The sequence below is a fragment of the Streptopelia decaocto genome (assembly GCF_964273445.1).
Source record: "Streptopelia decaocto genome assembly, chromosome: 2".
NCBI classification, from domain to species: Eukaryota; Metazoa; Chordata; class Aves; order Columbiformes; family Columbidae; genus Streptopelia; species Streptopelia decaocto.
The window spans coordinates 148189670-148204357 of NC_138655.1; the positions used below are offsets into that span (position 1 = coordinate 148189670).

At 43.9% G+C, this 14688-nt stretch overlaps 1 protein-coding gene across 5 annotated transcripts in view; it reads right to left on the minus strand.

Moving 5' to 3' along the window:
* The window catches only part of ARHGAP12 (Rho GTPase activating protein 12), a 77946-nt gene extending 66037 nt beyond the window's left edge, over positions 1-11909 (minus strand). For all 5 annotated transcript variants that reach the window (XM_082045989.1, XM_082045988.1, XM_082045987.1 and 2 more), the window contains exons 1-2: positions 11850-11909; positions 4408-5161 (exon numbers count right to left, since the gene is read on the minus strand). In XM_082045989.1, the coding sequence (XP_081902115.1) occupies positions 4408-5076 (669 nt within the window). In that variant the 5' untranslated portion in view covers positions 5077-5161; positions 11850-11909. The remainder of the gene's footprint in view (positions 1-4407; positions 5162-11849) is intronic.
* Positions 11910-14688: the final 2779 nt, after the last annotated feature.

A 14688-nucleotide genomic window follows, 5' to 3' on the forward strand; every position in this document is an offset into this window, starting at 1 on the left:
TATGAATCTGCAAACATGCTCAATTTCATTAAGAAAAGACACTATGTATACAGTGTGCTTCCTTCATGCTGTCAACTTATTTACTCCTTGAGCAAATGAATGAAATCAAAAATAGCATGGAATTTCTTACAATAGAACCAAATTAAATCTGGGCCCCACAAAACCAGTAATAGCCATTTATCTCAAAGATTTCATGTTTGATCAACATGGCAGTCTAACACTAATCATTTGCCTACCAGTCTTTCAACTAAGGGATAAAGAATGCCAAGATTTCTAGAAGACCTGCTCTCACATCTTCTACAGAAACACAGAAAACTTTGTTTTCTCAATTAAAAAAGATACAGCAATCCCAAAGAAATTGTAGAGGTAAGACAGAAAGATCTCTTTACAAGATCTTTACTGCTCAGAATTAACCAAAGTAAAACAGCCACCCTAGTGATAATCCCCTTTAGTGCTTCACAGTTTATGCAATAGTCAATTACTAAAGAGGATGAAAGACAAAACAATCTTTGCAAATAGGTCACTGTCTATATTTATAATGATTAAAACCAGCCTGCTACCAAAACTAACTTCTAATAAGCATAAAAATTAACATTAAGACAGAGCATTTATTTTACTCTGAAGTATATTCTATGTCTCCTATGACAGGAGGTAACACTCACCAGAAACAAAGTTATTTCACATAGGTTATGTATTTGCATTGCTGAAAGCAGACTTTAATTTTTGTCTGTAATGATTCTATTCCAAAGTACCATCCCCACAAAGATAACGCGTAAGTATTCTTGACACGATCTCGGAACACAAGTTCCAACCCTCTCCCTGTCTGCACGCCTTCTCTCTCAAAACTGGTTAATAGATTTTATCTGCAAAAACTGCCCGAAGCTCCTTTTCAAGACCAATGTTAATGTCTTCCACTTTTGCTTTGACTTTTCTTTCCTGTTCAGGCATGCCTAAACATGTCATTTTGCTCTTCAGAACAATTACTCGGGGCTCTACTGCATACTGTTGGGATCTCCCATCTGCCTCTTACAAGTATTGTCTATCTTCTGCTACAGAATTCTCTTTCAAAGTTTTCCTTTTCCCCATATCCCCAGCCTCTTCAAGGAGCATTTTCTGCCCTTCCTGTGGGATCAGGACATGACATCTGACACAACTTTCCTAAAACTTAATTGAATTTCATTGATTCTTACAGCTTCAAGTGCCACCACCATGTCAGTGATTCTGACACCCAGACGTGCACTCCTGAACCATTCCATTCCAATCTCAACCTGCAGTCACCATCTCCACCAGAGATTTAAATCTGGTTAAATTGGAGCTTGTTTCCTCTCAAGCCCAACGTCCTCTAATTACCTCCAGCCTTCCTACAGTTCAAGTTCATAAACTAACATCTGATTCTCACAATGCCTTATGCACCAGAGTTGCACCCAACAGTTGGAATTTCTTTGCATAAAATGTCAAGGCTACTCATTAGCCAGTCCTGATCTTTCTCTTGACCAGACCATTTGCTTACATCTTCTTTAGCAAATTCTTCTGCTCACACTGTCACCTCTCTATCCTTCATTTCATATAATATTTCAGCTGCTAAAAAATCCTTCCTTCATGCACTACTTTGAAGACTCTGGATCTTTCAGTATTTCCACAGCCATCAAGCCTATGAGCTTCGAGACTGTACAGCTGCAAAACCTGCACTTCATTGCTGGAAAGGAGATGGAGGATAATCTTCAGAGAACACAACCACCCCTTAGAAGAATCTCATAGTAGAAGCATTCCTCTGCGTCTCATACATTTGTATTCAGGATACTAAAACACACACTGAAGGTTGGGCAATGGCTGAATGCTATCACCTCAGTCCCCAAAAAATCACCAATACAAAGGTATTATTATTAAGGTCATTCTTCCTTCTAATCTTAAAAATTCAGGAAAAAACACCTGTAGCTTAGAGTCTATTATAATGCAGACAGCATCAAGCTGAACTGCAGAGCAGGCAGGGGAGGGAGAACCACAGCCAGTCTTGTGAAGTGAAATCCTGTTTGTGCGTGAAAGCCGGGAACTTGATGTTCTCACTGCAGACTAAGAGCAATAAAAACAGCTTTCTGAGCCATTAATTTCTGCACAGCTGATTTCTACTAAACAATGCTCATTATTGAAAGAATTCTAAAAAAAATGCGGGGCTGTTCCAGCGAGAAGGCTGGCACTCTGAATCTCTACACTGAGCTAACGGTGACATCAGTGCTACTACTGCGTTAATCCCTACGGCAACTAAATGTCAAATATTTTCATTGTCTTTAAGGAGCTTGTGATTGCGCACGACGAGATTAAGTTACTTCACAGTTTTAAAACAGACAACTGCAAAGCACGGTGAGCACTCTTGGCACCAAAGACCACGACAATGACAAGTTCTTCAGTAACATCAGTCAGAAACAGCCACGCTCTTTCCACAGCCAAAATGGTGCATTTTTAAGGTTTGTCATTTTTAAGCACTGTGAATACTCCAATCTTCAGACCTTTCATAACCCAGCGAAGTCTAAAAAGAAGTGCATACCCGCCTCACTCAAATCCAGACTTAGAAATAGGCTGTAGCACTGAGTTAAGTATATTGGGAGGTAGAGGGGAAGAAGCAGCAGGCCATATATTTCTTATTATTTGACAAAAGACACTCATGTAACATTAATTTCATCTAGAGACAGAGATGCATCTAACTACAGTCAACATAGAAGAAGGAACTATCTTAATATACAATATAAACTTCAGTGTGGTAAACTATTTGAAGTAGGATATACTTTCTAAACATCCCTTACTATTTTCAATTTGTTTGGCAATTGACTAGTACAGCAGTAGATGGGCAACTACACATGCTTCTAAAATAAATATGTAATATTTACTTTATCCTTCCAAGTTCTAAGTGTCTCATATCAACTACAGTGAGCTAGGGCACTGCTGTAAAGAAAATACAAGAAAACTGACCAATTTTCACATTGCATTAGTGAGAAATTACCTAAAAAAAAAAAGTGATCCTATTTGTTCCTGATTATTTGCAGAGAGGAAAAAAAAAAAACACCACCTTAAAATTATCATAAAAGATACAAATATTAGAGACATGAACCCCCATACGTAGAGAAACTCCAAGTCTCAATAATGAGGCCAAGAGTAGAGTAGGATATTGAAAAACTACTGATTCCAAGTATTTATATATATAGATATAAACTCATACAGATTGAGACTACATAAACCACCCAATCAATCTTGTATCTTTAAGATCCTCCCACACTCATTAACTAAGTAGTTTTGTCTTAATTGTGTCTTATTAGCGAAGTACGGACTCACAGCCCTCCATGATAAGACTTCTATTTCTAACGTGAGCATCAACTTTTATCTGAATACCGCACTTGAGTGAGTTCCCTTGGTACTTTGAATACGTGCTGACAAGTGGGATTTACTATTTGTACCCAAACAACAGTTTCATGTTACAGAGTAAGATTAAAGTTCAAAAACAGGGAGCTTTTAACCTTAAAAATTTAATATAGTTTCATATCTTCCTACAGAAAGACGGGGGGTGAGGTGGAGGAATTATCTATATACACACAAAAATATGTGTATGTACACATACATCATTGGTTCAAGAGCAAACCTGGAATTTCAATAGACTAATTAACTTGGCTACCAGAAGTGACCTGATTATCTAAATCAGAGTGCTAATCTTTTGCTGGGGGCGGGAGAGGCCTGTTAAAAAAAATTAAAAAGTGGGAGAAACTACTTCACTAAGGAAAAAAGGCCATCAATGCTCAGTCTTAGCCTGAAGTGGGAGTATATCATTCCTGAGATTCTTCCATACTAATTAACAAACTCCCATGTTTTGAGTTTTAATCCAGAATAACCTTGTGAGAAGCAGAATTGACAAGGGCGACTCACAATGGTCTACAAATAAAATAATCAAATGAGAAATTAAACACCATACAAATTCTAAGTATACCATTTTTTAAACTGTTAAACCCACCAGTACATCAATTTACAGCTCATTAGCTATCTAGACACACACTTAGGAAAAGCTGACAGTAACTAGCACCATTATTTCAACACGTCAAGAAGTGAGGAGTTAGTGCAGTAGGCTCCCATCCTCTAGAAGAAAGTACAAACCAAATTCAGCGGCATCTCAAAACAATCTTAAGAAAGAACAAAAGCATTTCTGTCACATTCAATCACAGGGTAACGTGAGTAGAATTAATCCCCAAAGCAAAGTATTTCTGCAAGGCATAGACAATACATTTTTACTTCAACAATCTGATTTTGTTAGGAATAAAACTGAAAAGAGTACCAAGAAATCCTGTAAAAAAACAAAAATAAAAAAAAAAAACACAACACACACTACAACACACACAACAAATCTCCAGGGACCGGTATTCAGCTTACCTGCACTTGTTCTGTGGAGCTACTACTGAGTTCATCTCCAGACTCAGAATCTTGGTGAATTTTTTCTGAGCCCTCTCCTGCTGAATCACAAGATTGTTCATGCAAAAAGCTGGTCTTCTCTATTTCCAAGAACTCTGGACATGGGAAATGACCCATGGAGACGGTTCTATACTGATTCGAAACCTTAGGAGATTGCAACTCATTGTTAAGTTTTCCATTGTTTTGGGTAAGGTCCAGACTCAAACCAAGAGTTTGACCAGGGCTATTGTTTGGTCCCAGATTTTGATTGGCATCTCGAACTAAGCAAGACACTTGAACAGGAGAAGATTTTCCAAAACTAGAAAGTTCTGGTGACTTATTCACATTTTCAGTTGATCTCTGTAGTCCATGCACCAACTTCACAGTGTTATTTTGCAGCATGCTCGCTTGCTTAACAGGTGGCATCAGCGCTTTTCGTGGTATTTCCTTCACGTACTGTGCTGGCACATAAAAGGGTTTGGAATTTTCATCTCTTTTGACTTGCCACCAATCATCGTTAGTCTTTTTCACCAAGATGTATTTCTCCCCTTGCTTAATTACTATTTTCTTGTCCTTGGCCTCATACTCATAGTCATACTCCACTTCAATGTACAGCTGTCCTGGAAGGATCTTCCCACCTTTATCAGCCATTTCTGTTTGAAAAGATTTCACCTTTTCATGCAAAAGGTAAGCCGCATTCTGTTCCAGAAGTGTTATTTTCCTGTAATAATCAGAGCTGCAAGAAAAAGTAACACAGTAATTGTCTAAGAGCACTTCAGAGGAAAATAACTTCAACAATAACCTGCCTGTTCAATTTATGTCAACCTCAGACTAATAAATTGATGGAAAAATGCAAGATGTTCAGATACCTTTCTCAGTGATAAAACGAAGTCAGTAGAGCAACCTACTCACCAATTAAACTCTCCTACTCACATAAGCCTCCTACTAGCAAGCTGCTCATGATGCCTGTTGCTTCTGTTACTAAACAGTGTGGATCACCAGGGGCTTGTTGGGGGGACTAGTCAGAGGCAATCTCTTGCTTATACGCAGGCTTAATTGCTTTATGGAACTGTGTAACTACACCGGTTTTAACCAAAATATTCAAAAAGTGAATATTATTATTTGCTTATTTTGATTCATCTTTCAGTTCAACAGTTCCTTCAGAGTGCCCAGAATTCCTTACAAAAACCCCTTAAATCTTTTTCCAGCGCTCCCTCCTGCCATGAGGTCCAAGCACAAGCTGGCAATCGCGGTCCCGCGCACTGCAGGTCCCACAGACCTGCCAGCCTCACCCCATGGAGCAGAGGATGAGGAGGGAGCTACACTGCCCGCACCGGCTGCAGATCGTGTTGCCGCTGCAGACAGCTGTGGGCTATTGAATACATGGTATAATCACTCTTTTATTTATTGCTTTAAATTGTCAGCAGAACTGCAACGTAGAATTTAATCTGTAACCATGGTAGTATTAAATAAAAGTATTTAACATTTCCAAGATACTTTGGTTTCAGTGGTTTAAATTCCATGTATTTACTTTGCTCTTAAAAGAGCTTTTAGTGGTATTTACCTTAGAGAAAACCTGATCTAACCAAAATTTTAAGGGCTAAAACAGAAAACACAAAAATAATGAAGCAAGATTACAAATCAAATTAAAATAAAATAACAAATCAAAGAGTAATACATGAAAATTTTGATAAGGACTTTTAGCATCCTATTATCCAGACAACCACCACTGTATCTACACCCATGAAAACAAGGTGTCTCTGTTTAATGATGTAGCTTCCATGTCACAATTCATGAGTGGATAAGCATCAGTCTTGCCAACTTACACTGAACACAACAGAGTAAACTGACATGAAAGATTTGATTTCTTCATCTTGAAAAATCAGGGCATGTAAGTAAAGGGGAAAATCTCTAGCATTCAAATAGAACGCAAGAGAATTCAAGTAAAATGCCACCACATTTAATCTTATAAAGATTAACAAATTTTTTTTTTAAATGCATGTTTCATGTACAAGAAAAATTATGTAGAAACTTGCAGCTCTGCAAGTTAAGACTTTGTGATGAGATTTGTAGTGTTTTCTCTGCCAGAGAGTGGAACTAATGCAATTCCATGCAGGCACACACATGCAGAGGGAGCTCTGCTACCCAGCACAGGAGTAAGGACAGAAACAACAACTAAAAAAAGGACCTTCTGGGGAGAGCTGAAGCAGAAACCCCTAACACCTCTTCAGATTTTCTTTCACCATTTCTATTTGGTTTGAGCCTCGAGGTGGTGGGGGGAAGTATTTCCCACATAACTCAGTAGAAAAAGAAGAAAAAAGCAAAAGTATGATGCCAAGACAGAAGTGCCCATCTTTGTACTGTGCCTCTGTGTCTTCCTCCCACTGTCCATCTTCTTATACTTCCTACAGGTAACTTGAAAGCTACCATCATTTACAAAACTGCAATGGAATACAAGGTCAGATATAGAATTTCATTGGAATGACGGTACCACATTCAACAACAGACAGTAGGAACATAAAGCAGTAGAAAACAATGTTAGGATTCTGGCGTTTACTCCCTCTACCATAAAATGGCACACTGAAATTCACAGCATTACAGTCTATTTACAGCTTCTGTACAAAACAACTTGCTTACCTGCTGTTCTACATAAATAGGTGTTTTTAAACGCAGCTCTGCAGTTGTTTAGCAACTGTAGCATTAGGTAAACATGAACACACTGCAGCCATTCCCACTCTAGTTTTGGAAGCTCTGTCATACAAACGTTATTTTTTCTTTGTTGCTAAACCTGACTCCTCCCAACACTTCTTCAAAGCTGCTACCAAGCCCTTTCACAGCTTCAAGGTCATATACCAGAAAAATTCAAGTGTTTCCCAGTCACAGTTTACCCCTGAGGTCTGCCACTTTGGAAGCTGAAATGTTAGAAGATCCATTCACTCTCTTTTTCCTTCTCCCATACAGAAACCCAAGAGAGAACACAAGTCTGTGGTTTCCCACAGGGCTACTGAGTGTTTCAAAGCTTCGATGTTTAATTTCTCTTTTGCCAATTCCATATAACTATTCACTGAGAATGCATGCTTAACATTTGTTCAAGACAGGTTCAGTAAGTTGCATTTTATGCCTAAAATAAGTAAGACAATTTTGAGAAATACAAGATAAATAAAATAGAGTGGCTACAAAAATAGCTCTATCCATTTTCGCAGTCAGTTTTGCAGCCTAACCCCTTTCCAAAAAAAAAAAAAAAAAAATGCGGCACAATTTTTTGTTCTTTCATCCAAGCTGCAAAATTACCAAGTCAATAGCAAACATTTGGTAATTTGAACACACGATCAAAAAGAGACAGGCTGTGTTCTGTGCTTGGCCAGAACACTACAACAGTACTATAAACAGATCACATCATCAGGATGAAGCAAGGCTCCAGTTCTTTACCTCAACAGAAAGAAGCAAGAGATACCTAGAAACATAGAATGTCCTCAGTTGGAAGGGACTCACAAGGATCATCGAGTCCAACTCCTGTCCCTGCATATGACAACCCCACAGTTCACACCATGTGTCTGAGGGTGTTGTCCAGTCTCTTCTCAAACACTGTCAGGCTTGGGGCCGTGACACCTCCCTGGGAGCCTGTTCCAGTGCTCCACCACCCTCTGGGTGAAGAACCTTTTCCTAATGTCCAACCTAAACCTCCCCTGGCACATCTTCCTGACATTCCCTCGGCTTCTGTAACTGTTCACTAAAAAGAAGAGTTCAATGCCTGCTCCTCCTCCTCCCCTTGTGAGGAAGCTATAGCCGGATGAGTTCTCCGCTCAGTCTCCTTTTCTCCAAGCTGAACAAACCAAGCGACTTTAGCTGCTCCTCATATGACTTCCTCTCCAAACCCTTCACCAACTTCATAGCCTCTTCTGGACACTCTCTAGTAGCTTTATATCCTTTTAATCCTGTGTTGCCCAGACCTGCACACAGTGCTCCAGGTGCGGCCGCACCACTGCACAGCGGGACAATCGCCCCCCTGCCCGGCTGGCCATGCTGTGCTGGATGCACCCAGGACACAGTTGCTCTCTTGGCTCCCAGGAACTCTGTTGGTTCATGTTCAACTTGCCATTGACCAGAACCCCCAGATCCCTCTCTGCAGAGCTGCTCTCCAGCAGCTCTGTACGTACAGCCGGGGTTGCTGTGTCCCAGGTGCAAAATCCAGCACTTGCCCCTGTTGAACTTCATGCGGTTGGTGATTGCCCAGTTCTCCCATTTGTCCAGATCCCTCTACAAGGGCCTCTCTGCCCTCGAGATATATAGCATACCTATACTATAGGTGGGAAACCTTTCTCAGTAAGTTTAACAAATATCAACATCAACCCTGCAGGTCTGCAAACAACTACCATGGCCTTGATTTCACAGATCCAAATGCATTAAGTTTGATCTTGTTTGAATTTTGTTAAAGCAGCTGTTTGTGCCAGAGAAAGCTGACTGCCTGCACCCTATGCACAGCCCAGGAGACTGTGAAGTCCTTTCAAGGGTCCATGTATCTCCCTCATAGATCTTGGGTTAAAGAGGCATGGAAATCTTGGCCAAACCTCTACTCTAAGGGGCTTAGAATAATTCAGATGTGAATGCACAATGTTGACATTTGGAGTACTGACTTCATTGTCAGTCAACAATTCACAGCGAACTGATGCAATACAGCAGGTCAGACCTTGTAATCTCACTGTATATTTTTTTTCTGTACCATTACCTCTAATGCTGGATGGCACCCACTTCAGTGAAGTTGAAGAAACGTAATTAGAGGATAAAAAGCATGAAAAATTATTTACTTCCAGAAAGGACATCTGTAAGCTTTAATACTTATTTAATAAAGTTTCAATACCTGATTAAGAGATTAGTAACAATGACTTGCCTCACTGACAAAGACCTAAAAAAACTTATTCATGAACACCAAAGAACAGACTCAGGCCACACTTTTCTTCCAGTCAAATAAAACCCAAATGCTACAGGGTAACCAATTCATGGTGGGCCACATCCCCATGTGGTGATACATTCCACCCTTTCACAGCACTTTCCTACTGCCCTGAAGAGAAAGGGCATTCGTGATCACACACACAGCTCTGGGTGCGAGACCTTGGGCAGCCCAGCAACCCGCGGTGAGGGGACCTTCCACTCCATCACTCCGTACCCATCCGTGGATCTTCTCACGCTCAAATTTCCGATGGGAATCGTTCCATCTCCTACAACCCTCCATGTTTGTGGAGGTCGGCTGCTTCCTTCCCTGCTGCAGCTTCTGTCCACTGGGGGACACAAACAGAGCACGAGGGGTTTGCATCACACAAACATTTGCCTCTCGCCAGATTTCATGCACATCCACACAAATTGAGACCTTTTCTAACCAAAGCCAAGTAACTGCAGCGACAGCTTCAGCCCCCCTTAGGCAGGCTGGGTTTGGAGAGCTTTAGGTTTGCTCAGTTGGCCTTTCCTAGGGGAACTTAAACCCTACAACAACACAGTCACCTCCTGACAGCACTCAACCTTATCTGCACAGCGATGCTCACTAGATTGATCTTGAAGCACACACAAGTGGTCTTGAAAGAAACATGGTCCTAACACACACAGATAGGTATCTACATACAATGTGCACATAATACAATCATATATCGTATTAGATATAATTACCGCTAACTTCAGCATTATCCTAGAACTAAAGAGCAAAAAAAAAAAATTCAGGAGGTACACAATAGATGTTTCATACTCTCCTTTTGAAATTACCAGGCACAGAGTACTTTATTCTAATTTTCAAGAATCAGGTAATTCAGTGGGACTTGAGGTATACCAAAAAGACTTTTTACTATTTCTTTTCTCCTCCTCTTGGAAGAAACCTTACCATGGCTACAGAATCATTACTTACTTTATAATACGAACAGATGATAAGTTACTAAAAATGCCACCACCAAGGATATTAACCAATCGCCTTAAAATTCTTCGTGTGACCTTGTTCACAGTGTCCTACAAAGCAGCAGCAGTTGACTTGTGTAATCTTTTTCCATTTTCAGCATCAAACTTCACCCACTACTGAAATGAACCCTTTCACTGTGCTGATACAGAAATAAACTCAATTACTGAAGCTAAATTAGGATAAATTCCTATCAGTTCAGGCCAGATGAGATACCCTGGCTACAGCTCACTCGATTCTATGATTCTGCTCCTCCCTGGGCAGTTTTCACAGGGGTTCAAGCCATACTGCACAGCCACTGCTTGGGAGAGTGGTCCCACAATAACCTTGCCAGAACTCAACCCTATTCATACCTTTCTCCCCAAGGGGCAGCGCTCTTTATCCAACACAACTACCTCCTCAGCTGATGCTTTCACACACACAGACAACCAGCCCTCACCAGTGCCTGTAAAAAACAGCATCTGCAAAGTGTGCATCTAGAACATGCAAAAGATGTATAAAAATAGATGCAAAGACGCAAATGCAAACAACAAATATAGACAAAACAAAGACAACTTATAAACTTTATGAACACAAAATTAATCCTTTACAGTTTCCTCTCAGATTACTAACACAGGTTAGAAATGGAGCACTCCTCCCAAGTGAACTAGCTTCCCAGAGCGCACACTTCCTTAAAAATTAAAGGCATAATAAGTAACCATTTAATAATTGCCCGTGACTCATAGTACTGAATAAGCGATGCATTTTAAACAACTGTCAGGACAACTTTTCAAGCCGCGTTGCAGCACCCCGCACCTGGACGAGCTTCCAGCGCATCGCCAGCCCACTCGCTCCTCGTTCGGGCTTTTGTTAAGTTGTTGACTCCAACGACCGGCTATAAATAGTGCAGCACACCCGCACCGCCTCGCCCCGGCCGAGCCACCCCAAGTTGCGGCGCTCGAGTTAATACAAGGGCGCCAAACACCCCCCGGTCCGGGGCGGCCCGGGAAAGGCCGCCGCTGCCCGCCGCCTCCCTTTGTTTCCCGCCGGCCCCGGCAGGTGAGCGGCGGCTGCACCAGGCAGGTCGGGCAGCCCGGCCCGGCCTCCGCGCCACCCCCGGCACCACGGGCCCACCGGCAGCGCCAGGTGCGGACCTGCCTCCCGGCGCCGCCGCCAACTCGGCGCTGCCGGCGGCGCTCGGGGAACGAAGACGCCGCCGCCGCCAACGGGGGCACCGCGGGGTGGCGCCGCCCAGACCCCCCGCTGGCCGCCTGGCACAGGAGGCGTTTCCCGGCGGCGCCCCGGGAGAGGGAGAGAGGGCGGCGCCGGGGGGCCGGGGCCGTCGCCGTGAGCCGGCCCGGGTGCGGCCGTGCCCTCCGCCCGCCACAGAGGACCCTGCCCTGCCCTGCCCGATTGTCCCGGGGGCGGCGGCGGCGCCGCGCTCCTCCCCGCCCTCCTGTTCCTCCTCGTCTCCCTGTCCCCCGCCAGGCCGAGCGGCGCAGCCCCTCACCTGCCTGCGCGGCGCGGCGCGGCCGAGCGCTGCTCCCGCTCCGCCAGTCGCTCCCGCTCCCCCTCCCGCCAGCCGAGTGTCAGCTCCGGGGCACGGCGGCGTCACCGCTCCCGTCACGTGCCGGGGGCGGGGCGCAGGGGCGGGGCCAGAGAGGTGGGGGGTGTGGCGGACCCGGTTCCCGCCGCTCCGGTCCGGCCGGGTCCGGTTCTGTCCCGCCAGTCCGGGCAGCCGCAGCTCTTCACTCGGGGGGCGCTGCGGTGGCCGTGCGGTGCGGGCGGGGTTTCGGTGGGCGACGCGCCCGGGCCCGAGGCCGAGCCTGGCGGGGTGGGCAGAGCCCTGCCCGCCCGGGGACCCCGCGGTGGGCGGTGCCGCTGCGGGCTGGGTCCGCACGGGCGGGTTTGCCCCGCGGCCGCGGAGCCGCCTCCCAGCGGGCCCGGGAAGGCTCGAGGGGTCGCGGGCCGGCTCCCGGACGGGGCTGTTGGTCGTAACTGGAAATCGGTGAGCGTCCCGGTTAGTCCGTCCGTCCCGCCGTCCACCCTCACTAGTCTGAAGCCACCCGGTGCGACTGCCAGAGCGATAACATCGTGTTCTAATTCATATGGTAATGTGAAATATCTAGGCCTTTCTGTCCGTAACAGAAAGAACAGATGGAAAACAAAAACTACACTCCTTCCTTGCTGCAGCCAGGGGTCTGAGTGTTCAATAGTTGATAACTGAAGAAACCACAATTTCTAATTTGTCTGATCAAAAAGAAAGAAGAATTAGTCCCATTCAGTGCTTGGTATGTCTCACTATATTAGTAACAGTTGTCAAGCGTCCAGTTTGGGAACATTTATGTGGTCTTCGCGGCAATTTCAAATTGTAAGTAATCCTATCTTTAAATAAAAATAGTATCTGGTCCCCCTGGTTGCAAGGATAACCTTGAAAGCATGAACTGACTGTAACTGATACAGTGGTATCCGAATAAATCTGCAAACATCCTGAAACAATGGCACAGAGATCTGTGAACTGTCTGCGATCTGTTAATCTAATCAGGACTAATGTTTGCCCTAACTTTTTCTTTGATTATTTTAACACACGGAAGAAGGAAGGGAACAGTAAAATCCTCAAAAGGTGGGAAGAACATGTTTGCTGAAGGGAAAGGCAATGGGAAGAGACCTGAGCAGTACAAGCAACTGAAAGAGAGAGACAGAAACTCTATTTGAGGATAAGATAAAAATGGCATCAATAGTTGTAACTAAACATGCGGACACATTTTCGTATTGAATATTTCTTTCATGTTTCTATCAGGTGGTATGTGACAAGTGGTAAACAGTGCAAATGCCTTAAAGCTTTGCTTCTGTGTATCTTAGCCTGAATACTTGTGAAAATGTCCCCTTGACACCAAAGATCATTTGACTTCGCGCTGTCTGTCTACAGAACATCATTATTAAAATTCTATTGGTGTTGTGAGGCTGATACCACTGCCATACCTACTCCTTCAATAGTTATTCCCAGTCTGGAAAAAGCCGACTAGAGACTAGTATTTCCATTGTAAGGGAAAAAACATGTGCCCTTGTGGCCAGGAAGGCCAATGGCATCCTGGGGTGTATTAGAAGGGGGGTGGTTAGTAGATCGAGGGAGGTTCTCCTTCCCCTCCACTCCACCCTGGTGAGACCCCATCTGGAATATTGTGTCCAGTTCTGGGCCCCTCAGTTCCAGAAGGACAGGGAACTGCTGGAGAGGGTCCAGCGTCGGGCAACGAAGATGATTAAGGGAGTGGAGCATCTCCCTTATGAAGAAAGGCTGAGGGAGCTGGGTCTCTTTAGTTTGGAGAAGAGGAGGCTGAGGGGGGACCTTATTAATGTCTATAAATATATAAAAGGTGAGTGCCATGAGGATGAAGCCAGGCTCTTCTCGGTGGCAAACAATGATAGGACAAGGGGTAATGGGATCAAGCTGGAACACAAGAGGTTCCACTTAAATTTGAGAAGAAACTTCTCAGTGAGGGTGACAGACACTGGAACAGGCTGCCCAGGGGGGTTGTGGAGTCTCCTTCTCTGCAGACATTCAAAACCCGCCTGGACATGTTCCTGTGCGACCTCACCTAGGTGTTCCTGCTCCAGCAGGGGGATTGGACTAGATGATCTGAGGTCCCTTCCAATCCCAAACATACTGTGATACTGTAATATGTCCTTATTTGTCATTAAAAGGCAAAATAAACATGTAAAAGGAAAGTAGCTTTGTATTCATACTTTTTTTTTGTATTCCTGAGTGAGCTGACTGCATTTTACGTACTGACAAGCCTGAGGTGTACATAAAAGCATCTAAAAATCAGTCATAGTAACCACATTGTAATTATCCTTCCTTGCTGCCAAGGCTTCACTCGCGTGCTGCAGGATACAGCATTAGTGATTCAGTCTGAGGCACTCTTCCCTCTGAGTCAGTGTTGAACCAATGGTCCCACATAATATCAGCATGCATAATAGAGCTGCAGGTGCCAGAAGATATGTAATTTTGAGTCCCTGCCCAAGTACTGTCATGAAAGATTCCACATTACAAATAAACCGTCCAGCCCAAGTTCCAATTTTAGCATCTCTTGCATGTTCGGCCTGTGAAGGATTTCTCTGCCATTTCACTGGAGTGCAAAGAACTGGAGTTCACGACCTTCCTCACTGTGAGTTGTTTTTCTGAAGATGAAGGATCGCTGTCACACTGATACCTCCAACGGGACTATATGGGTATGTTCGGTGGAAAGGTACACGTAGTGACCTCATGAATCTCACATTTAAAGAACTGGCAACTACAGTTGCTTTATGGAGTATATGTGAGCTGTAGTAGAAACTACAGGACTCTTAAT